The sequence below is a fragment of the Meleagris gallopavo genome, chromosome 4 (genome assembly GCF_000146605.3).
Source record: "Meleagris gallopavo isolate NT-WF06-2002-E0010 breed Aviagen turkey brand Nicholas breeding stock chromosome 4, Turkey_5.1, whole genome shotgun sequence".
Lineage (NCBI taxonomy): Eukaryota > Metazoa > Chordata > Aves > Galliformes > Phasianidae > Meleagris > Meleagris gallopavo.
The window spans coordinates 3,445,005-3,469,282 of NC_015014.2; the positions used below are offsets into that span (position 1 = coordinate 3,445,005).

Consider the following 24,278-nt stretch of genomic DNA (forward strand, 5'->3'; position numbering starts at 1 on the left):
CCCTGCATGTGGCAGGGGGTTGGAGATTCGTGATCCTTGAGGTCCCTTCCAACCTAAGCCATTCTATGATGCTGTGATGAAATGCATCAGAATGAAGCAATGTACAATCAAGAACCTAACTCCACAGTCTCACACTGTAAGTAAGGTAGGAATTGAAAATCAAAATTGGTTGGGAAACATGACCCTTAGTAAAATGTCACCTCAAACACAGGTCTGTTGGCCATGCAAAAAGCTTCTTCTCGAGCTGGCCAGAAAGTTTCAATTTAGGGCAAACTTATTTCTTTTTTTTTTTTTCCCCCCAAATAAAATGAGTTACTTAGGGAACTGAATAAGCAGTCTCCTTTCGGAACTATACCTGTGGTCTTCTGTCAGAGAAACACTGAAATGAAACGTCTTTTCAGAATGTCTCAAAGTACAAAGCCAAGTCTTAGCAAAACCTACGGCTCTCAGGAAAGCCTGGAAGTCCTAGAGTCACCTTAGTGATTTTCAGGTCCTCCAATAAAGTTTGTGGAGAGCTTCAGCTTTATGAGCTGCCTGTCCCACAGCTTTGTCATCTCTGGCAGTCTTCAGGCAGTATTGGGAATGCCCCACAGATGGCATTCTGGACTCCCAGGCTCCAAAAGAGCTTGCATGATGAATGAGCAAGAAACTTCATGCTGTTTCGCCAGGATTTTCTTCTTTTTGCAAAATATAAAGCTTCTAACAAAACAGAGCTTTAATGATTTTTAAAAAAGATGTTCTGTTGGAACATCTACCAGGCAGCTCTGCTTTTATGGTAAATCTTACAAAAACTCTTTTCCCCCTTATCCTGTTTTTTTTTTGCTATAGCTGTCAAAATGCATCCTTTATCAAACAGCCTCTCATAAACTGGATAGCATTCCATAAATCTGTGAAAGATGGTGATGATAGTGCACACACTTACTAAGGATCATACATTTAGTTTAACACATGAAAACTGTCATGCTTGGAAAGCGATAAATGTAAATAACATAATCAATTTTAACTTTGAACAGTGAAAAAGTTTCCAAATCCCAGTTATAAGCCAGGCTCTGCAATTAGATGCTGGTTCCATATCAGATTGAAAAATATTTTTTAGCAATGCATTTGAAGGAAGTATTTTGCCATCCTTTTACTGTCAGGTGAGATAAACTACAGTACTGTCTTGAGCCAAAACAAAAATATTCTCTCTGAAAGAAGAGGCTCATTTTTGCTACTCTGGAAATCAAAACCATACCTGAGAACCAGTAAGAGATGTGGCTGAAGAGATTAACAATGTGCTAATCATTCAATTAAGAAAATACAGACTTGTAGGAATGGGATTGACATTTTAAATCAGCCAGTATTGCACTAATTTAGTCACATGCAAAAAAAATAAAAATGAAAATGGGGGTGAGTGGCAATGATAACACACACAGTTGGAAGTGACTACTTTTGATATCAGCGGCACTTGTGATATCAACAGTTATGCACATTTCTCTCTCCTTTTCATGTAGGATGCTATACATCTTACTTTCTGATTTTCAGGACACTAATTATCTAATGCTTAAAACACTGCTAGCTGCAAAAAAAGTATGCTGCAGGCAGGGGATTTTATATCATTATCTCCTTCCCGTCACATTATCTAAAATTTATCTGCTATTATAAAAATTGAGTCAATGTAATTACGTTTTAAGCCATCATCTTTTGATTTACATCTGTTTCAATTGCCAGTTTACCTGGCAAGATCTGCCAAGCACTGCAGATCTGCATTCCTTCCTATCACAGGCTTTGCTCATCGAATCAGCTCCAGCACTCTCTCCAACAGTTATTATCAGGGACTTAATGGACAATATCTCTGGATGAAAAATGAGCAGGAATTTTATTAGCTTTACTTTCTCTTGAGTACTACCAATGCAAGGCTGACATGACAGAACGTCTTCTGCCTTCAAACCACCACCACATATGCATATGCTAGCTATAAGCAAATAGCATCTATATGTTTTTTAAGGCATCTCACACTGAAATTTAAGTCAAAAGCTGCCATGTAATAGATTGACTGAGACTTCAAAGATGTGGCAAAATCTAAAATGGATGAAAGCATTTTTATAGAAAACCTACAGGAGAAATTCACTCCAAAGAGAACAAAAGCCGCACATGCTTATCAAACCTTTCACTTTCTCTACACTGACAACTCTTGTACCATTAAGTTGATTTATCCTGGAAAGTAGATGTGTACAGATAACACAGATTTGACTTTCGAGATGCAAGACTGCCCTGTAGTTTAGGGGCCATTAACTAAACTTAACGTACAAGTGATTAATTTGCCCACAGGTTAGAACAGATGCAGCTAAATTGACTGACTGTTATTTCTTAACTGCCATCTCCACGTTAGTATAAGCATAATTCTCAAGCAGGAGTTATGCACTCAATGTAAGAACTAATGGCTGAAGAGAGCTGTTTAATTCAGGAGTAAAACATGATAAGCAAGATTTCTTTCTGGCTTAAGAATAGGCAGATCAAACTATAGCAAAACGCAGAAGATAAATATTCTAAATGCAAAAAACTATTATTTGCACATTTATATTGCGTGCATGTGGAAAGAGAGTCTTTATTCATTTTGTAAAATAATAAATTTATATGCCAACAACAACAACAAAAATCTCTGGGACTGATTTAATAACAGTGAATATAAAGACATTTTGGACATTTCTTTAAATGTGCCGGTACTTTGTGCAGCCATTCCAACCAGCTGGCACTACAGTGTAATTAACTTCAAAGGCACCATACCTTCCGAAGAGGTTTGAGCTTGGTCTCCATTATAAAGTCGTACTTGCAGAGTTCACAGCAGCGTGTGTCCGAGCTCTTAATCCACTGGTGCAGGCAGGCCTGGTGTACAAAGCGCAAGGTCCCTGTACAGCGACACGGCGTGATGAGGGGACTTTCATCATCTCCCTCACAGTGACAGATCCTGACAAGGAAGACAGCAAGAGCTAGTGAGGAAACTTTCCAATCAGCATAGCAAAGGCACTGGTTTACTCTCATTTTCAGACTTGGCATTTATAAGACACAAGGTGTACAACCTTTCAGATTAAGGCCTGTGACCATACTCCTTGTTCCCTTCTGTCACTTAGTAATTTCTCTTCATTTAGCTATTTCCCTTCGAATTTGCTATGTGAGCTGAAGATGAATCAATAGGAATAACACTGTCTTCCTGTTTATGCATGGCAAAACCTTTAAGACAAATATCTGTGCTCTTTCTTACAGTTAGAGTTGAGTAGCTCTTGGTCTGTAATTAATGAAAGAAAACACCCAAAGTCAGCATAATCTAATGCAAAACTGAGAATATCCAGTATGAAAAGTGCAGCAAGTTTCTGGGATGCATATTAACAGTTACACAGTTAAAAGAATTAAAGAACAGTTCTGAGTTCTCTCTGGAGCAACGTGTACAGCACGTGTACACACATCCATGTACTTTCTAGGAGGCAGGTATTAGGAAGTCATGATCCTTTCTCTTTTCCACTCTTCACCATCCCTCTGAAGTAGATACCTTCATTATCTGGGAAAACAAAAACTAGAGCTGCAAGCAGACCCTAGGACAGACTCTGGTCTCAGAAGTGTCATGACCTTGTAATGGGATACAGAGCTTTTCACATGGCAGTTTCACATACACTAAGTGTCATAACGTTGCAATCTGATGCTTTTTTCCTGTGACATATGTCCAAACGTCTGGATGATCTTCCTCTATTCCAGACAGACTCCTGATCACAGCAGAACAGTCACTCGTTGAAAACGATGTCAGCTTTATCTGCAAGCATCCCTGTGAGGGCAGAGCAAGCTCTGCAGTAAGCATGAGGCCTAATCAAACACCTGAAGGGAAGGAGGGTCTACCTCAGGGAAGAGTAACTTCCATCTACATCTCAGATAAAACACAACGAAACTCCCAAGGCTTAATGAATGTCTGAAGAGTCAGACTGGCACAGAATGAGGGGTAGAGGAGGGGGAAGTCTGAAAACTGTTACTTCAAAATAGGGAAGTAATAGCAACAGCACGGATCCTTGTGTCACGCAAACAGAACTTTCAGCCTAGCCCTTAGGAAAGGCAGGCTCAGATACATGCACAAATCTGAGCAAGTCTGGTCTGAGGAACAGCTGTGGAAGGGTGGCCATATTGCTCCTGGTGTAGAAAAAGGGCTGAGGAGAGCCCTGTAGAGGGAATAAGCCTTCCCAGAGCTGGGCATAGGAGGCAGGGTAATTGGCTCACCCACAGGAGCAGGCCTCCAGCAAAGATCCCATGAAGGACTGTGCACAGCATACACAGGCTGCCACATCTCCAAGCATGAGGATGAGAGCTCTAAGTCTAAAGGAAAGCTTTATGGATCAAGAACATCAGCTTCACTGTTCTTTCATGGCATAGCCTAAAGCCAGGACAAAACAAATCTACAATCAAGAGAATGCAGAACAAAGCTTGCTTTGCTAGATATGTAGCAGGAGAGAAAAAAGCTAAGAAGAAAATGAAGCTCTGGAAACACCGCACATAAAAGTGAGATTTTCAGTGTCTGACTTGGTGCCCATAAGCATCTTCTACACATGGGAGCAGAAGGAGAGGAAAAGACCTGCCACTTGTGTCTTGGACACATTCTAGTTTAGAGACAGACACTTTACAAGAACTCCATTTGCAATCTTGTCTTCGTCTCAGGCAAGCTAACTGCAGCAGTGGCTTAGTTCTTAAACAGAAACGTGCCGTATGCTGTCTTCTGATAGAACCTACAGCAGAACTAAATTTGTCAAAACAGGGAATAGTCATTTCTCTAACAAATTCCTATTCCCGGCTGAGAGTTACACAAAAACCCATCATTTTCTTTTAAATTAAAGCTATTTCCCAAAGGAAAGCTAGTATTCTTTGTTCATTTAAATTCAAGCTATACATAATTTATTTTACAGGCTTAGCATTTAAACTATTTAGAAATTATACAACTGAACTAGGTACCCAAGAGTGTTTTTTCTACTATTGCCAGAATTGTTTTAAATTATTGTAAACGCTAAAATACAATCCTAAAACTCCACTGGGATCTTCAGATAAAGTGACAATGCAAATTTGAAATGAATAAAAGTATTCTTCAGTAGAAATAGTTATATAAAAAACAGCATATGAATTATGCATTCTATTTGTGCTTCTGTTGTATATAAGTTACAAGCTAAATATATAAATAACACGGTGACATTAAGCATGTACAATATACAGAAGTCCCAGCTAAATAATCTAATGATCTCTTCTAGCTTTCTAACCAAGAAATATGTAATGAGAAGAAAAATAAACTTCAAATGGAATTAAAGTCCAGAGAATATAACCAAAGGCATGGTTTTCATTAGCTTGAATGCTCTTTGGTGCAATTTAGGACTTCGTTATTTGTTTATCCAGAAGAAATTAGCTTAGAAGAAACTTGTGCTACCCAAATTCAGAAGCAGAGTCTTCGAAGATAGCTGGGTGCTGACAGTGATTGAAACAGATCGTTGGCTAGCTGCTTAATTCTTTTGAAGACTTTTACTAACTTTTAATATCTCGCTTAGAATGAGCACTATTTCCTGTGGTTTTGCTCTTTGCTATATTTACTTACCATGTGTATCATAATTATCACAGATCATAGGAAATAAATTATAAACAGTGGTTTTGAAAAATGTGCAGAACAAACTGAGATGGGGATACGAAGCACAGACTCATCTGAAGTGTAGCTAAAGCAAGTGGCAAGCACAGGACTTCCATTCTAGTCACCTATCTTTACATCATCACAACTGTTCAAAATTTCCACCCCTGAGACTTTAAAGACCTGGGGGTAACTTTGGCTTACATACTTCAGAAGTGAGCTGATGGAGATTTCTGCACAAGTTGTAGGGCAGCACTGGCTGTGGTTAATAGCTCAGACAGACCTACAGGATTTGTGCATTCAGCTTTCCTCAACTTTCTAGTCCTTAGCTAGAAAAATGGCCTTCATTATACAGAAATGCTTTTGACTCTCTGGCAGTGGAATGGAGGGAAGGAAGACAGCTGTCTGACTGAGAGCCTTGTGTTAGAATCCCTTTACTCAGCCTGCAATTTTTTTCTGTTATTTTGTTTTGCAGGTTTGGCAGCTTAGCGCTTCTAAGATTCCTGCCTGCACTGTCTAGGGAAAAAAGATGAGGACTATGGCTGTGCTGAGGCCAGGCTCCAAAAATCATGGGTACACATGACAGCACAGCACATGTGAGCTATTAGACAACCACCTGAGTCAGACACACGTACGTTGTGCTTAGTTTTCGTTTAAGAAGGCTCACTATGAAATTTTAGTAGATAATACTCTCCTAGTGCACAGTCTTTTGCTTGAGTTTTTATGTGACAGTAATTTTCTAGCTCTGACTTGCTTCTACAACTTCAGCACAGATGTAGAAAATGGAGAAATTTATGCCAACACTCTACATACCTGATAAAAATTCTCTGAAGTAACAGGTTCACTTATAATGTCTTAAGTTAGCAGAAAGAAAGCCAGAAGATTCAACAAAAACAAACAAACAAACAAACAAAAAAATCAAAATGGTCTATTGAAAACAAAATTTGTTCTTTTTTTTGTGAAGGATTTTGCATAATTCATCTAAAAGTTTGTAGATTTTCCGTATGTTCACTACACAGAACCCAATTCCTAAACAGAAACGTAGAACAGTTCGAGTTAGAAATTTTTTAGAGGGAGATGAAAATGAGAAAATAAAGTTTACTGAAAAGAAGCAATTTAAAATATTTTCTCAGCATTCCTTTTTGTTCAAACTAATCCAATCAAATAATCATCCAAATGATGCTGAAAACTCCACTGACAATACAGTGCTTGACTGTGTGTGACATTAAATTTTGTACCATAATGACGTCGCCAAAGGAGTTGCTAGTAATTTAAGTCTATCATCCCCTCACTGAAGGGCATTTTGGTAGTGCATATATGAAAATTTCTTTTATTCAAATCATAAGATGCTGCTAAACTAAGAAATCAGAAGTTAGGCACCTTGAGAATTTGGTAGTGTCTTTAAATCCATGTCAGTGAACTATTTTCCCTTCTTTCCCCTGGTCCTGTTTCTTACAAAAGTTAGGAGACAGAAAGAAGAGTATGAAAGGAGATGGCAGCCCTCTGCAGACATTCATATGCTAATTGGATTTAGGTTCATTTACAGAAAAATAAAGCAAGAAATATCTCAGATGATTGACCTTCACATCTCATCAAAGTAAGTTGTGGGTTTTTTTTTCATTCAGACAAACACTTCTCATATAATCTTAGTCTCAAAGGTCAGCTAAAATAAATATTAGGCAAAGAGGCTCAGATGGAAAATTTTCAGTTCTTCCTGACAGTGGTTTAGTTTGGCAAAATCACAGTAACCAAAATTAGGACCTAGAAATACTAGGTAACCTTACATGGTTGTTCATTACCTGAGATGCTTATTACAAGAGACACAAATAGATTTAAACACGTCCAGAGCTTTTTCATCACATGCAAGTTGACAACATTACTTAAGAGAACAGCTGCTAATCTCTACTCTCATTGGAAAAACAGCAGTTATCTTCACCTGTCTTTCACTAATCCACTTTACACTTTAGTAATTAAGAAAATAGGCCAATTTCTGTGCTGCTGTAGAAAATGCATATATTTTTGCAGGAATCTTACGTGCAGTATGGAAATTATTTGGCAAGCACTCCTCTACAGCATTATCTACACAGCTGATTTCCGTAGACTATTGTCAAAGAGGGCTGATGAAGGATAAGAATCTATCAGCACGTCCCTGCTAGAGCTTCAAGCTATGTAAGAATGGCATAACTGGCAGCTGGAAAAGAGTTTGCAGCAATTTTGCATCAGCAGAACTCCTTCAGTGGATTCTGTATCAGAGAATTAAGAAGCCATCCAAGCAGCTAATAAAGTGTTCGAGGATTTTTGGCCATTGCATATAGACAAAGGGTTTTGCTACAGCAAGGAAGCACAGGGAGCTTTACTAAACTTTCTCAAAAATGTGTCTATTCTAAAAAATATTGTTTTGGGTGAGAAAAGACTGAAAAATCAGTCAAAATGTTTCCCATCACAGGCAAGCATGGCTGGACTGACAACGATTATGCAATGACAGACTGTTACCTGGTTTGGTGAGTACATCTCACAGCAATACCTAACTGTCACTGAAGACAGCTTAGTCAGGGGGAAGCAAGATAGCTGTAGGGCCAAGTGGATCCCTGGCTTTGATCAGAGCTGTGCAGATGATTCACCAGCATGAATTACCACGTGCCCTTAGACTATCTTCTTTGGACCAAAAGGAACAAACTCCACAGGTTTGCAAAAGGTTCCCCAGAACTGCTTATTACTACTTGATAAATACAAAAACCCAATCTGTTCTCCTGTCCAAGAAAAAGAATGCTCTCCCTTTCCCCCAGCTTATATAGTGCCTATGGTGCTTTTAGATAGTTTGAACCTGATGCTGCAAAGGAAATACTTTATGAACAACTCACAGAAAATGAGTAAATTATTCGTTATTAAAGAAACTGGAAAAATATCAAACTCTGCTCCTGCATAGTTTATCACTAAAAAAAAAATAAAATCACTAAATATGTTCACCTATCAACCTACTAACTACAGCATGCCATGTTTCTCCTGCTTTTATTTTGCAGACTGGGTTGTTGGTTTTTTTCTTTTTTCTTTTTTTTTTTTTTTTTTTTGTTGTTTTGTTTGTTTTTTTTTAGTTTCCTGATTTCATTTCCATTTTTTTCACTATTAAATCTTACAGTGATCGAAATGTAAACCGGTCTTCTTCTTCATTTAAACACAGTCTGAATGAAGCACATTAATTCTGCATACCAAATGCAATCAATTTGTATACCTCTTCCCTGTCACTCCTGCCCTTCCATTATATTATACAGTCAGCTGCCTTTATCTGACTAGAGAAAAACACGTTTTCAAAATGTTACACCACACCAGTGTAATTTCATAACAGTTTAGGCAAAGCTTTCTCTTGATTTCTGTAAGCTTTCTCTTGATTTCTGCAAACGTGATCAAAATTTGCAAGAGACCCAAGAGCAAATCACATTAGCAAAAGTACACTACATCATTTCTTTTGTCAGCATTTCTTGTCCTTCCATTTATCTTCCATTATAGGTGATAAACAGGATATCTAACCATCCAAAGTTACAAGCAATCTCTGCCTCAGATGCACTGTCAATACAATTCAACATACATGTCAGACAAGATTTACTGCACTGATACAAGGCAAAGAAACTAAGGACTGCATCCTATGAAAGGATTTAGATTTCTTTCTACTCACCTATTTAAAGTTAAATAACAAAATTACCCACGGAACACTTACAATCTTTAAGTACTTACTAATAGGACCCTTCAAACCTCCTCTCATCCAAACTTTCTGGCAGGAAATTGTGTGGTTTCATTAACTAAATGTTAGATAAAGAAAATAACAGGTTTTGAGAGAAAGAAGCAGAAATAGGACTCACTTCTTCCTCCATATGTAACCCTAACCACAACAAAAACATGCTTGCCTTCTTTCAGATAATCTTGTATTGTACTGAACCACAAAGAGCTTCCAAAAGATACTGCATAACCAGATGGCTAAACAGGTGACAGATGGGGCTCTGAACCATCAGGCAGAGATGAAAACTAACCAGGATTTGATACTGCTTCAGAGGTTGATGAACTACCACTATCTAGATGAGGAGATTCCTATCGAAACGTCACTTGTAACAAGAAACAGGAAAGGAAACAGCAACAGTAATTCTTATGAGGAGCCAACAGGTGTGAAAATATTCAGAGATTTGGCTCATAATAGGGAATGTAGCAACTTATGAACGTAGGAAAGATGGGTTAAGCAGCCCCTTCAGCCAAGTACTACGAGCTGGTAGTTCAGCATCCTCCAGTTCCTGGTGATTCGGGAGGACCCTGGATGGTGTTTCACGTCTATACATTTGGCACTGCAGTTTAATTCACTGGATCCAACTTCAGTTTCACTATAAATATTTGAAATGAGTGTGCAATTTCAGTGGTAGTATTTGAGTCTACTTATCTTTCTCTGTTTACCTTTATCTTCTTTCCTCAAGGCCAATCTCTGAAGACTTGTTCCTTCCCAAAAGGCTTCTTGTCTGTTGAGTTTGAGAGCACTGTACCATACAAGTAATGGAGGATTTAAAGGTTTTTAATGCAGTATACTACTTTTTCAGGTTCTGCTGAATAATATTATGAAAAAAAGTGTTAAAAGACTTGATTTCACAGAGATAAACTACTCAGTCATACGGCCTCCTGTGTAGTGCAATGCATACCATTTCTTCCTATCTAGGACTGCGTTAACCCATAGAAATATCCACTCCTATAACTATTGTTTAATTCATGTCCTAGAACTTAAAGATGATTTTCAAAAGCAATACTTAAAGTAGATCCTGCAGATTTCATTATCCAACTTCATTAATCCACTTACTACTTCTGGCAATTCTTTTCTTATATGCTCTGCTGCGCTATTTACTCCTCTAACGAGGGCATTACTCTACCTGACTACATATAGAGTCATTATGGAGTTCAAAGTAATCAGCATTCTACTTCTAGTATGCTTTTTTTTTTTTTTAAGTGAGGAATTCCATCTTATCTAAATGTGTGTGGTTTCTTACAGCTAATTATAGTTTAGTGTTATTGCTGACATGACTGCATCAGTGCTACAGAAAGATATTACACTGAAAACATAAGTCAAATAAAGTAACTTTCAATTCTTCCAACATAAATAAGAAATATACCATATAATTAACTCAGAGTTGATACATAAAGCACTGTTAGTGTGTTATCAACTAATTCTTTTTCTTTGCTTAGTAGTCCTATCTGAAAAGTCCTATCTAAATCCTCACAATCCATTCACTTTATCAAGTCCCACACACAGCTTCTTCCTTCTGGGAAATAACCCTCCTGCAAACCAGAGAAAGATACTTCTGAGGCTTCTCCTTAAGCCACACAGCAAACTGCATACACAAGGAGAATCTCAGAAACAGGGCAGATTAGGAAAGGCAGAAAGTAGTAGAAAACCTACTCCGTGAATCTCATAAATAAATAGATAGATAGGTGCTATAGCAACTCAATTGACAGAACTTATGTAGTTGTCTGTAATCACAGAGGCAGAAACCATCCTTCTCATGGACTCAAGAAGAAAGAAATAGGTTCAGGGAAGAGGTTGCAAAGAATTATTGTCATTAATGTCAATGTTTCATCATTTTGGAAACAGAGAAAGAAGAAAGAACAATACAGAAGGGGAAATGGCTCTTGAAGTGACCAAGAGGCTTGAGTCCAGCTGAAGTATATATTGCGCCATGGCACTACACTTCTGTCTTCCTGTCACATTCCCACAAATGCAGCTAAATGCAAATAGAGGAAACTGCTTATACTCTTTCCTGCATGTATAAATGTATTCCCACTGCCAGTAATGGATGAGGAAGTAAAGCAAAACATTTGAAGAAAAAACAACTGGCACCAGGATAGGCTTAAAAATCCTCTGTATCTTCACACACTCACCCCATCTAGGTGAGAGGCATCCCTGTCAGCCAGTTTTGTCACATCAGTTACAAGACGGGAATATCTTTGATGAAAACCTTCAGAAACACTTCAAGAAAATAAAATTTCCACATCACAACCAGCTACGTTAATTCCAGTCTTGGAATAATTGTAACAAAAAAGCCTTTTATATTTCTCATGCAGAAAAAATAATTATTGTACATACGCACATCTCTATTGAAATGATTTTTTTCCTTTGTTTCAGAAGCAGGGAGATTGTGAATCTGAAGAAAAGAAATGCCACAGATGAGTTAAGCAAGTGCATGGGCCTGACCTGAAAAACAGAAACTACAGCAATAAAAACACGTCTTTCTTTTTCTTCCTATTAAGATAACTTAGCAGCTATGAAAAGTAAACATGCTACCGATTCTGTCATGTTCTTCCTCAATGTATTTTCATCTCTACAACACAACAGGCAGTGACAGCAAATAATAAATCATTACCCCTGACAATGAAGAAAAGAGCAATTATGACTCTTGACAAATTTTGCACCACAGGTCACGTTATCCCCTGTGTTGGGTTTAACTCCAGTTGTCCAGAGAGCACCTCGACTGACAGCAAGCACAGGAACATGTCCCCATCAAAAGTTTTCACTCTTCCTCTACTAACCAAGAGCCTAGCTGGAAAGTTTGCAAGCACACCTCAAAATTTCATCCCTATTGCAAAAAAGTGCTTGAATAATTATAATGAAATTGAATGAGTTGAGAAGACTGATACAAACTCTGAAGTTCACTTTCCATCTGAAAGCAAAGTCTAAGTTTGGAAGCTTAGGTGGCAGAACTGATCTACACATGACAAAGTTAGAAAGCTGTGACCTTAGTTTTAGTGTTGTAGGCAAGCCTGTAGAAAGATCCGCACTAAAAAAAAATATTTCATTTGTTGAATATTTCTATTACTAATGACTAAGTGATCCTATTACATATGTACTGTACCTACGACACTGGATGACAGAATCATATCTTCAATACTTGCTCGCTTGGTGGTTCAGAAACTTAAGACAACTCTGCAGTTGTTGAAGTAGTTATCTCTGCACATTTCTGCATCACTCCAGGCAGACTTATTTCAAGTGCTTCAAAAATCTATAACATAGTTACAGAAATACAAAGACACAGCAGTGGTGGGAAGGTGAAGAGGTCCCAAGCCCATGGCGTGGTACAACTGTGCAAGCTCATGTACAGACACAGCTGGACTTCACTCAGAACACTCTTAAATTACCGTAGGAGACAACAGTCAGACAACTGAAAGGCCTATTCTTACTTGGTAAGTGTAGCAGGGAGTACAGAACTAGCTGTATGAGTAAGGGCTTCTATCTCTTGCTACGAAAAAGCACAATGCCTGCCTGTTGTCTGGTTTTCTTTTCAACACTAGGATCTTTGAAATGTGTTACTAGGTTGAAGTACGCCCTGAAACTGCATGCCATGGTATATGAACATCCTCATTCTGACTGCTTACATATTCATGCAAATTTCTTCACAGCAAAGAAAATAAGACATTTCTGGTTACCACATCAACAAACTAAGCCTCATCCTCTCTGTAGAGGAGAGTCAATGCAAGCATGCAAGTTTTAAAAGAGAACACAATCTTGTTTCAATTCTGTCGAACTTATGGGACAGCACATTTTCATTTACCATCTGACTGCGTAACTCACATCCACCTAGTTTTGTAATCCAAATGCAGATATTAGCTCAGAAGTGGGCAGCTTGCCTTTGTTTCCAGGGAAAGCACACACCTTCTGATTGCATGTTTCACCCCAAAGGATATGAAACTGTCAGATACCAATTCTTCTCTAAAAAGAACTATTGGTGTTGCTTTTTCTTTCTCAAAGCTTATTCTAACACTTACTCTGCCCAAACATCCTTTGTGTCATTCCAGTCTTTGCGATGGCTACTGAACTGAGAGCCTCTACATGTTCACAGTGCAGAGGTGTTGAGCAGTCCAACATACTGCACATCTTAGCCCTGACTGTTTTGCAGGCAGCATCCATCAGATTGTTGTGGTAATGGCACTGAGTCAAGACCAGAAATTTGTTCCACATAAGTCAATGAAAAATGACACGGAACAAAGTTGGATTCAAATCAATCATCTCAGAGTGAAAAACTCTATATCCCATTGCACTGAGCTACCTGGCACCTTCCTCATTCTCTGGCTGGAGATGTAAAAGTAATACACTGTCAGAGCACACAATGTGTCCATCCTCCTGAGGTAAAACCTAGCGCATGAAAACATTTGGTCCCCTTGCAGAATTATTGTTTTTTTTAATAAGGGAAGTATACCTTCAGACTGATACCTGCTAACTTCTCTGTAGCAGAGGTTTTGTCTTACTTCCTACAGCCTGTCTAGCAGTTTATGACAGAGAAACAATGACAGAAGGCAATCAACAGAAGATCCACGGTGGTAAGAAATTCCTTCTACAAACGTAAAATCTTTCTTATCAAGGACTAACCTGCATACTTCTAAATCATCAGACCAGTCATCATACAACACTGGAGGCTTCTGACCAGTGTCAGTCACTGTGGGCCCTGCCCCAAAAGGTGCTCCATTGTCTGGGGCAGCCAGAGCATCACTGCCAGAGCCTGCCTCCGCAAAGCAGTCCTTGATGTCTTTATTGTGTCCGAGGCACGAAGATGCAGGTTGCCCATCTCTGCAATAGCTTTTCCCTTTACTTTTTCCACATTTTCGTGAGGAAATCCTCGCTTCCTGAGATGATGCTGAAGACTGTGATTCCTTAAACCTTGGAATCCTTCTTCTGCGATGATTTAAAGCAGGATTCTCAGGGTCAGATATGTCCTGCTTCTTTTTCCCCGTTGTCTCCAGAGTGACAAGTTCAACAGCATTCGAGGACCCATCCTGGTTACTGCATGATCCCTTATTCCTTCTCCCTCTCCTGGACATTCTGGCTTTTTCCCTTGCTCTCCTCCTAGCCTGAGCCCACTGACTCTCATCTGAGGACGATGATGAATCAGATGCATTCCAGCTGGATTTTGCAGCCTCGGGATGTAATTTGCAGTCTTTCCCCTTTCCTTGCTTTTCTGCATGCTCACCATTGTCTCCAGTCTCTCTTTTCCGCCTAAACCTTCTTTTCACTTGTTTCTTACCAGACTCCCTATTAGAAGGGGTCAGCACCATGACTGGGGTTGCATGTTCAAGCTCATCTTCTGACAAATCATGCAAAGTAGTAGATCTAGACAAAGCGGTAAGCAAAGGAAAGGGATGGAAATGGTATGGATGGGTGGAAAGAGAGAGAGAAATCAGAAAAAAAGGATGAAAAGGAGAACGTGAATTGTGGTATGAAACTGAAAAGCCAAAACAGAAACAAAACAGATCAAAAGAAAAAAACTAAAGTCCATGAAATTATGAACAGTGTTATGCAGAAGCAAGAACTACATATACTACATATTACTTAACAAAGGCAATAACAAACGAATATCAGTCTGATTTGACACATTTTCTCAGCACATACCTACAAATGTCCTGAGTGGAAGGGCAGACAGACAATCGTGACTGACTCCTGGGAGCTGTTCCTGTTGTAGGGCTGCTTGCCTGTTGAAATAAGTTAGACAGTTTGGAATCTTTGTCCATGAAATACATTGCAGATATTTTACTGCTCTGCCACATGATTACAAAATTAAAGTAACTGCTGCTGCTGCTGCTGCTGTTCATAGCGTACTGCTGAACAAATGCAAGTTAAAAAATACAGGAAGCCTGACCAAAAGCAAAACCTATTTGTGGAACTAAATATGACTGAAGTGTTTCAGCTGTCATTTGCTCATGACTACTTCTTGTCACTGTTTGAGGAAGCAGCTTTCAACATCTGAGATTTCAATTTGGTTTCTATCTACCGTAAATGTCTGATGGGAAGGGATGTTGTTTTTATTTCAGGCAGTCAACTCATGGAATCACAACAATTCCCTTCAAAGCAAAATAAAGGGCATTTACATTATGCTGAGTGATGAAGAACACAAAGTAAACCTATACTGAGCAGACTGATGAAACATCAAGAAAATTAAAATATGTTCTAAAAGGTTTTTAAGGCAATTGCATCTTCAAGAAGAGCTGAAAAATCTCAAACTGATGAGCCTGGAAAGACCAATGTGAGGGCTGCAACTCTACAGAAGTGATCACATTTGCAAACAGCAGGGGAGGGAGAGAGCACGTTTAGTATATAACATTTTGCTCCTAAGATTGTTGCTACACATTGCAAACTCTGTTGCTCAATACTTCTGCTGAAAACTTATTTTGAGGGAGTTAAGAGAAAACCCTTTCAATCTGTCTCACATTTTTTCGGCAGCACGGCTACATGGAATCCAAGTTCTAATCCAAAGCTTTGTGATTCTTCACTCACCTGCTCCAGTATTGTGAGGAAATGTATAGCATTCTTAAGGCTATACCATTCCTGTAATTCATAAGGACGTTACCTTTCTGTATGGAACTCTGTGCCACTGTGAGTGCCACTACCAAGTGGAGACAAAATAATGCTCTCATCAGGATACCATCAGAGACTTGACAGAAGTGCTTTTGCATTCAAATAATCTAGCTTGAAGAATTCAGGCACTCCTATTTACCTCGTGATGTGCTACCACAAGACCAAAGGAGGTATGAAAATGAAACTAACATGAGAAATCAAATTGATAAAGCATTCAGGCACAATTTTCAAAAGGTATTTCAATGCTTTGGACCACCAGGCAATGGAGGAACACTAGAATATCTGCAGAACAAGTATCAATGAGAAAAAAAAAAATGTTCATACATCAAATCTCCTTTTCTACAAAAGCAAAGTATCATTACATGTTCCCTGAAGGGATATGATTACATACACTATGAATAATTGGTTCATAGTTGGGTATGTAATCATTTTCCCCTTTAGTCTCTGTGACCTGTTGGACTCTGTTTTAAGTGATTAAGCATACCTTAAGCTGTTTGCACAGCTACTTAAAGAGGAAAGATGACACCAGAGCTCCCTCGTTGGACTACATGCTGATACAGTTTGAAGAAATGCCCCTCCAGATAAACAGCAGGAGAAAGACAGCTGAACAAATCCAGCCCGTCGAGGGTGGAGTACTGAATTCATCCCTACTTCCTCTTTTTTGGGTTGTTATTTTATTTTTTTTCTCTGCAGCTGCAGGACTTTATCAGCACTTCTCCCTGGATCTATGTTACATACAGTTCAGGCTTGATCTTCAGCAGTGATCAGGTTATGCCCACACCACCGAGGCAAGATTTACCCTTTGAATGGATACAGAGAACATCAAAACAGCACAATAACTGCACTGTAGTTCTGCACAAGTTCATGAACGTTCCAGCAGCTATTAAGGCAGGAAGTCAGCCTGGCAATTCTTAAGAGGGTTGAATTCAAGCCAAGAATTAAAACAAATTGTTTGAAAAGCTTTTACACTTATTATTTGGGGCTGGAGACAGGTGGAAATTTAATTATTTTATGATAAAAATTACATTAGCAGCTTAATTGCTTAAATCTTACGTTTCGCTCTCGGCTGCACAGAGGTCTGGACAGTTTCAGCCCTGCTCAGTCACATTTACTTTCTAGTTCCCCTGCACTGGCATCATTATGTTTTGTTCAGAGCACGGTTTCTTTTCTTCTAAAACAATTTTCAACACATTCCTGAAAAACGAATGCTTTTTGCTTGTTCAATCCCTACTGGAGCAAACCTGACATCTGAGCAGGCAGACGGGTTATGTGTTGATTGGATACTCAAAAACAAAGCAAGAGAACTCCAACGTGCCAAGTTACGTGTGAGATAACTCAGGTTCTCAGACCTGAACGCTCTGTTCAACAGGCTTCTACAACTTTTAAATACAAGTGTTGGTTTTATCTACTTTACAATAGCTTCTAATGGTAAGATGAGCTATGGAGTGATTTCCAAAACTGAGAATGTGTTTGTGATACTCATTTTCTGATATATACTTAGAATAACAGTAGACCCTTTGTGCCTCGCAGGCACTGGGGGGGTCTTATTTTACAAATAATTCCAGATTTCTCTCTCTAAACTAAACAGAAGTGGAAGGACCACATGAATGTAATCACACTTAAGTTGTTTTGAATAACACGTGAATTTCAGCTCAGCTGGAAGACCATTCCAGAACTTTACCCCAAATCTCTTTGCACTTCCACTCCACCCACATTCTGACAGCATGACCTGCACTGACACAGCAAAGCACTGCACACATCATTAACTTGCTGCTACCTTGGACTGCCTGATACACCGTGCTGCCACAAAAAGCAGCACTGAACAAGTTCATCACCCCCACTCATAATATACACTTTGTTTTTTAATCATCTTTAGTGCTAGTCTCAGTAACAAAATACAAAATTCCATATATGGCATCAAGTTTATTTAACAGGTGTATTGGTCAAACCATGATCATTTGTATACATTCTGCTCATGTGTATTCATCCTGATAATGAGCTCTTATGGGAATGTATATAGAACAGATGATGGAAACAGTCTCAGGCACGCAGATCTTACTGCCAGAATTGCTATCACACTGCTATATGACTACTTAGCACAGTGAATATTTTCAGTTACTGCATTCATTGAATAGAGGGATCAGATTGATGCAGTGGACTCCAATTCCACTTGGCAGGCTGAACAATGAATTCTTTTAAAAACAGCATTCCTTGAGCTGATGTCTATTTCAGACAGCAATACTGTGCAGCTCATCAGAATGGCAAAACTAAACTAGCACTGTACCAATTTTATCATAAGCAAATTATACCAGCAACATAATTAAGGGTGATAATTCAAAATAAACTTGTCTGACAATCCTATAAGCAAGGCATCTCATCTCTCTATGACATCCACACAAGAAAGATACCTGAAGGATAACACCAACTCCAGCTGGTTGGGTTTGGCAATTCAAAAATATTGGTAGTAGAGATTCCCAGTCACCACCTTCTGCTGTGTTGGCCAGTCGAGATGCATCAAGGATATGCAATCCAATTAATAAACATGACATGGAGCTTATTCATAATTATTTTTGATATGTTCAACAGAAGTTGGTCATATGTTTTTCAAACACAGTATTGGTAAGATGTGGCATTTTCAAGGCAAGCAAGATAATCATTTTGTCACACAATGGGAATCGAATGTCACCCTCGTGTCTCTGCGTTAAAGGATTGCAGCAAAGACAGAAAAGAGGGGGACAGAATGATGTGCAAATGACAAAAAGGGAAGAATTTAAAACCCACGTTGCCTTGTAATGGATGTTCAGAATCTGACAGAAGTTCCCAGTTAATAACAGACAATGAGAGTCCTCACTGACCAACTACTGCTCAGCACTGCATGCTGAGCCAAGTCCAGAGCAGGGATCGTATCCTTCTTTAAGAGCAAAGGGCTCTATTTGCAACTAACAGAAGAGCTCAGTAAAGACACGTTTCACAAGTGCAAAGCATTCATATCCGAACGGAGTTAGGCTTTAAAATAACAATCCAGCTGACATCAAATGGCCTCGCAGATACCCCCCGAAAGGTTAACGAATCTTCTAATGCCTCTGTTCTGAATAAGGAAGGCCAGAGGCATTTCAAAAAGCTGCTCAGCCTTCAGCTTGGGTAGAAAGTCACAGAAAATTGGCGGAGGCAGGGCAGGCAGGGAATATGACTAATGCTTTTATGCTCACACTAAGTGTGCTTTATGGCAGCAATGCATCACAGAATCCTCCAGATCCCACCTGCTAATACAGTTAAAAAGCTGAAGCTTTATCCTATTAAAATAATGGTACCCCAAGGAACAGATACCTTAGAAGATTATATCAGTTTGCACAGCAATAAGGCTCAGCAGGAGATCCAGTCTGCATATTTACACTTGAAAAATCCTACTTGGTAAACAGTGTAGCTTTTTATAGAACACATGAGTCTTCATAAACTTCTGTAAGTTTATGAACTTTTACAAGTTTATAAGACAATAAGGAATTTCTCAGGTCTAAAAAGATCAAAAACACGGTCGGAATAACTCAGGCTCAAATCCTAACCTACAACCAGGTGTATCCTATAACACGTCTTCCGAGATTCCATTTCCATTTGGAATTGAAACTTATGCTCTTTTTTTTTTCCTCCCTTTGCTAATTCAGAATGGAGCTCCTTCATTCAGATCCAGACCTCTTTGCTGTCTGACCGATGGCTTTCCAGCAACCATTAAAGGAACTGGTAACTCAACTTGTTACGTTTACTTTCACAACGAAGTTTGGTTTTGTGTTCTTTTTGGCACACTTCTTCCCCAGGTGTTTTATTTCTCTCCTGTCTTCTTTCCCTTCCTTCCACCAGTCTCTGAAGGCAAGGAATTAATCCTGCAGCTCCGCAATATTTTTGATTCATATTTCTCTTCATTCTTTTTAGGGATCTTTTTAGGCATTATTGCTTTGTTAGCAAAAAATATTGTACAGTTCCTAGAAAAACTTACATTGATTCACCGAATTATGCAACTGAAACCCCAGAGGGAGCTGCTCTTTTTGCAAAAGGTGCAGAGCCCTGAAGCCAGCAGCTTTTGACTATCTGCAAGGAGCTCCGTACAAATGTTGCCCAAGGAAAGGTGAAGCACAAAACATGCACCTCCTCGCTACTGGATTGTATAGTATTTTACTTTCAAAGCAGCCAATATCAGTATTCACTGTTTAGATTTTTTTTTTTTTTCTTCCAAAGAGAGTTATACATTTCTACATATCCTTCAACCTCCGGGACATAAAGCCTCCAAATTTTTCTGTACACTAATTAAACAGCTTTGAATCATATGACATTCCTGCAATTCTCCCATGTGTGCACATGTGAGGATATGATCATCATATTCAAACAGCCTGGTGTGCCTATGTAATATTCATTTATTCTGGCCCTATGGAAGAAAGAGATCTAAATGTCCCAAAAAGAGCAAAAGAGCTGTATAAAGAATATTTATATGACTAAGCAAAAGATGGTGAAATCCTAACACACCATTTTAAAAAACAGAAGACACCATATTTTTTGAAATACAAAAAGCCTCAACTTTAAGCAAAAGAGTAATTTTCACAGAATCACAGAATGGCCTGGGTTGAAAAGGACGACAGTGATCATCTGGTTTCAACCCCCTGCTGTGTGCAGGGTCGCCAACCAGCAGACCAGGCTGCCCAGAGCCACATCCAGCCTGGCCTTGGATGCCTCCAGGGATGGGGCATCCACAGCCTCCTTGGGCAATTTTATATCAGTGCAGATGTAAAGTTTGCTTCACTGGATTATTTTTAGGACAAAGCCCTGAAATGTGCTTTCATGTGCCACCTATTGGGAAAAAAAAAAGACTTATAACAAATCCCAGGACATACGGAGTTGGTATGTTACAGATTATAGTTCCTGTTAAAAACTGGACAGTAAGCATATGTCATAACTTGAACGCCATATCTAATGTAAACAGATCACAGCTACTTCACCTACCTGTTACTGCACTGCACAGGACAAGGTTGAAATTGGTTATAAAGCACTATCACCTCCTCATCTACAGCAGTGGAAATTGTATAGGCACAATGCATAAAGATCACTAGTATTGACATAAAATTTGCAGTTCTTAACACATTTCAAATATATATCCAGTTGTATCTGGATGAGCTGGTGTGGTACGTTTAGGAAAACTCAGTATGAACTGTAAGAATTATGACTTAAGAAAACAGAATCTGTATGAAATATTACACTGTTTTTCTGCACTCCTTTTCACTAGAGCACTAGTTTAAAACAGGGCCAACTATATCCCAGAATAAATTGAACATGTATTATCTTCTGCTGATTGCCCCCTGACACTGAGACAATCTTGAGGCAATTTTATTTAAAAGTTCACGTGTCAAGCAGCCATAAGTAATTCTGCAGTCACTCCTTTCATTAAGCTTACTGCAACTAAAGGATGAATTCCATGGACAAGCCACAAAGCATTCTGGTGTCAAAGAAATCACAAATTTGCATATAATAGGAAAAAAAATCAGCAATGATTTTAAGCTGTTGCAGCTCATTCTCATTTTTGCTTTTTCTGCTCTATGTTTTGATGAAGAAAATACTTTTCACTTACTTGTTTGCTCTGTATTGTTGTTTCCTACAGTAGTAGAATCATAATGAGAGCTAAGAACTAAGCGAGCTTCACCTTTGAAAATAATGATTTTGTTTATGAGCAAGAAGAATCATTTAGATGACTAAGATAACATTTACACTCATTTTAATGCCAGTTTTGTATACATTATATTATTCATTGTAACAGTGCTTTTAAAGGCTGACATTTTGCACTTTACAAGAGCAAGGATTTGTTTGTTCTTGGCTTATTTTCTTTTTTAAAAGCTCTATGTTTTCTCTCAGTTCTGTTAAGATTGAACATTACATCAACTTTATATCAACTTTCTAGGTTATTTTAAAATGAAGTTCATTAGAGTAAACTAGGAGCTACACTTCGAAAGGACTGAAGAGAAAGAATCCATGGTAATCTGAAGAGAATCACCACTTATGAGCGGTGTGAGGCTGGCAAAGAATAGGAAGAATGATGTAAACTGACCTGATTTTAGCTGTACAGTCCCCTGTATCAAAAGGGGGCCACACAATTACTCTTTAGAATTCAATCATGCCACAGTTATCCTGGAATAATCCTCTCCCAAAACCCGAGCAGCTCAAAACAGAAAACTGGCTGCAATACGTACTTCATCTAAAACTTGGTATCACTGAGAGGAGCTGGACCTGACATAAGAAATCACTGCACAGAGTGGAGACAAACATATAGTGGAACCAATACTTACCATCTTTACTTTCTCTGTTGGTTTTCATATATTAAATCAGACTAATGAATGTCATGACAATGACTATTCCAGAACAGTCGTCTCACTGATGTAAATTAACTGAATTTTATCACATAGCTGCTTCAGAGACTGGTAAACAAGAAGTGTACTGACACCTGCTTTTGAGAAGCACTTGAGCTTAAACAAAAATTTGCTCCAAGTCTGAGGTTCGCTGAAAAATAAGCCCAAAGCTACCAACAGAGAATTTGAAATTCGAAATTCTCCTCTAAGGAGCTCTTGATTTGTACTTAGCATGCAGAAAGTTAATTACAATGTGCTAGAAACGTTTCTTCCACAAAGTATTTTAACACAACCAGGCAGCCTCACGAACACATGCAAGCTATGGGCTGTAATTCAAACACAACAACTTTTCCACTAGCTAATCACAACAGAAAAAAGAATAAATATAACAGGAAGGGTGGTTCATAACACACATCCAATACTTCTGTTTCTTTTATAATAGGTAAGCTTTGAAAGCCACAATCAGTAATTCAGGCTCCACCTCATCACTGAAAGATAATATGAAATGGAGATCAGTTCCAAATACAATCCATCAATCCCAGTGCTAGCCAGGAAGAATGCAAGATGACCTGTTTATTGATATATTGAGCCTATAGAAAGAGTCTAGGTTATTACCAGAAGTGCAGAACAAGCTGGACACTAATACACTTTCCTAATCATCTCTGCTTGGAAAGCTAGCTGAAGTATTTGCTTTTGGAATCCCAGGGCTGTTTTAATGAGGTGTAGGCTGAAGATAATGAGTGAATATCCCAGATGGATGTTCACTGAGGAGAGCCATAGCTGCCTGTCAGTCAGAAGCACTACGACAGAGGCAGAGTATAGAGAGTACAAAATCATGTGAGATTACCTTTATAAACCTGCAATCAACTCAGTGGTTACCACCTAAGTGGTCACAGTAATGTTCTGGAGATGAACACAGAGATGGACAAGCAAATCCATCTGGAGAAATGCTCTCACTCCCACTGAATAAAACGGTGCTGGTAAGGCACCTTTCCAGTAGTTGAAGGGAACATATAAACAGGAGGAGGAATGGCTGTTTAAGAAGGTGGACAGTGATAGGACAAGGGGGAATGGCCTTAAACTAAGACAGGAGAGCTTTAGGTTAGATATGAGGAGGAAGTTTTTCACCCAGAGGGTGGTGAGGCACTGTTCACAGGTTGCCCAAGGAGGCTGTGGATGCCCCATCCCTGGAGGCATTCAAGGCCAGGCTGGATGTGGCTCTGGGCAGCATGGGCTGCTGGTTGGTGACCCTGCACATAGCAGGGGGTTGAAACTGAGTGATCATTGTGGTCCTTTTCAACCCAGGCCATTCTATGATTCTATGATTCAATGAATACTGAAAGGGCAAATGTTTCCAGGATACATACATGCATATTCTCTTATCATACAAAAAAGGTATTTTGAATCAGACAATAAACAACAAACTAGATTTCCAGTCAAGCACTAGAAAAGCTTCACTAGTAGGTAGCTTTGCATACAACAGAAGCAGATTGAGTTAACTGCATACATGAAAATCCAGCTCATGAAAATGCCACTTAAAAAGCTGCAAACACTTCCAAATAAGCATCTACACTGATTTCTGTAGAGAATACTTCAAAATAAATGACACTATTGTTCTCATACTAGTGAATATATATGATTTGCTATGGTGTAACACAGACGACTGACATTTATAGAAGTTGAAAAAAATGATATCAAATCCACATCATTTTACAACAACTACAACTACAGACATGCATTTAAAACTCATACTGAAAATAACACATATAATTGACTGAGACCAAGTTTGAAAGTATACATACTTTTTCTAAAGGGAAAAAGGAGGAGATTTAGCCACATCCTACAACAGACTAGATATAATCACATTTATCCTTCCTTCCTTTTTTTTTTTTTTTTTTTCAATTCTTCTTCT

At 38.8% G+C, this 24,278-nt stretch overlaps 1 protein-coding gene across 4 annotated transcripts in view; it reads right to left on the reverse strand.

Annotated features, from left to right (window-relative positions):
• MARCHF1 (membrane associated ring-CH-type finger 1) overlaps positions 1-24,278 on the reverse strand; it is a 145,023-nt gene that overhangs the window by 21,767 nt on the left and 98,978 nt on the right. For 3 of the 4 annotated variants that reach the window (XR_002113870.2, XM_031553003.1, XM_031553002.1), the window contains 3 exons: positions 15,024-15,103; positions 14,007-14,744; positions 2,767-2,947 (listed from right to left, as the gene is read on the reverse strand). Coding sequence is in view for 3 of the 4 variants with exons in the window: in XM_031553003.1 (XP_031408863.1) it covers positions 2,767-2,947; positions 14,007-14,744; positions 15,024-15,103 (999 nt within the window). In the remaining variant the exon portion in view is untranslated. The remainder of the gene's footprint in view (positions 1-2,766; positions 2,948-14,006; positions 14,745-15,023; positions 15,104-24,278) is intronic. The other variant, XM_031553004.1, reaches the window with a different exon arrangement.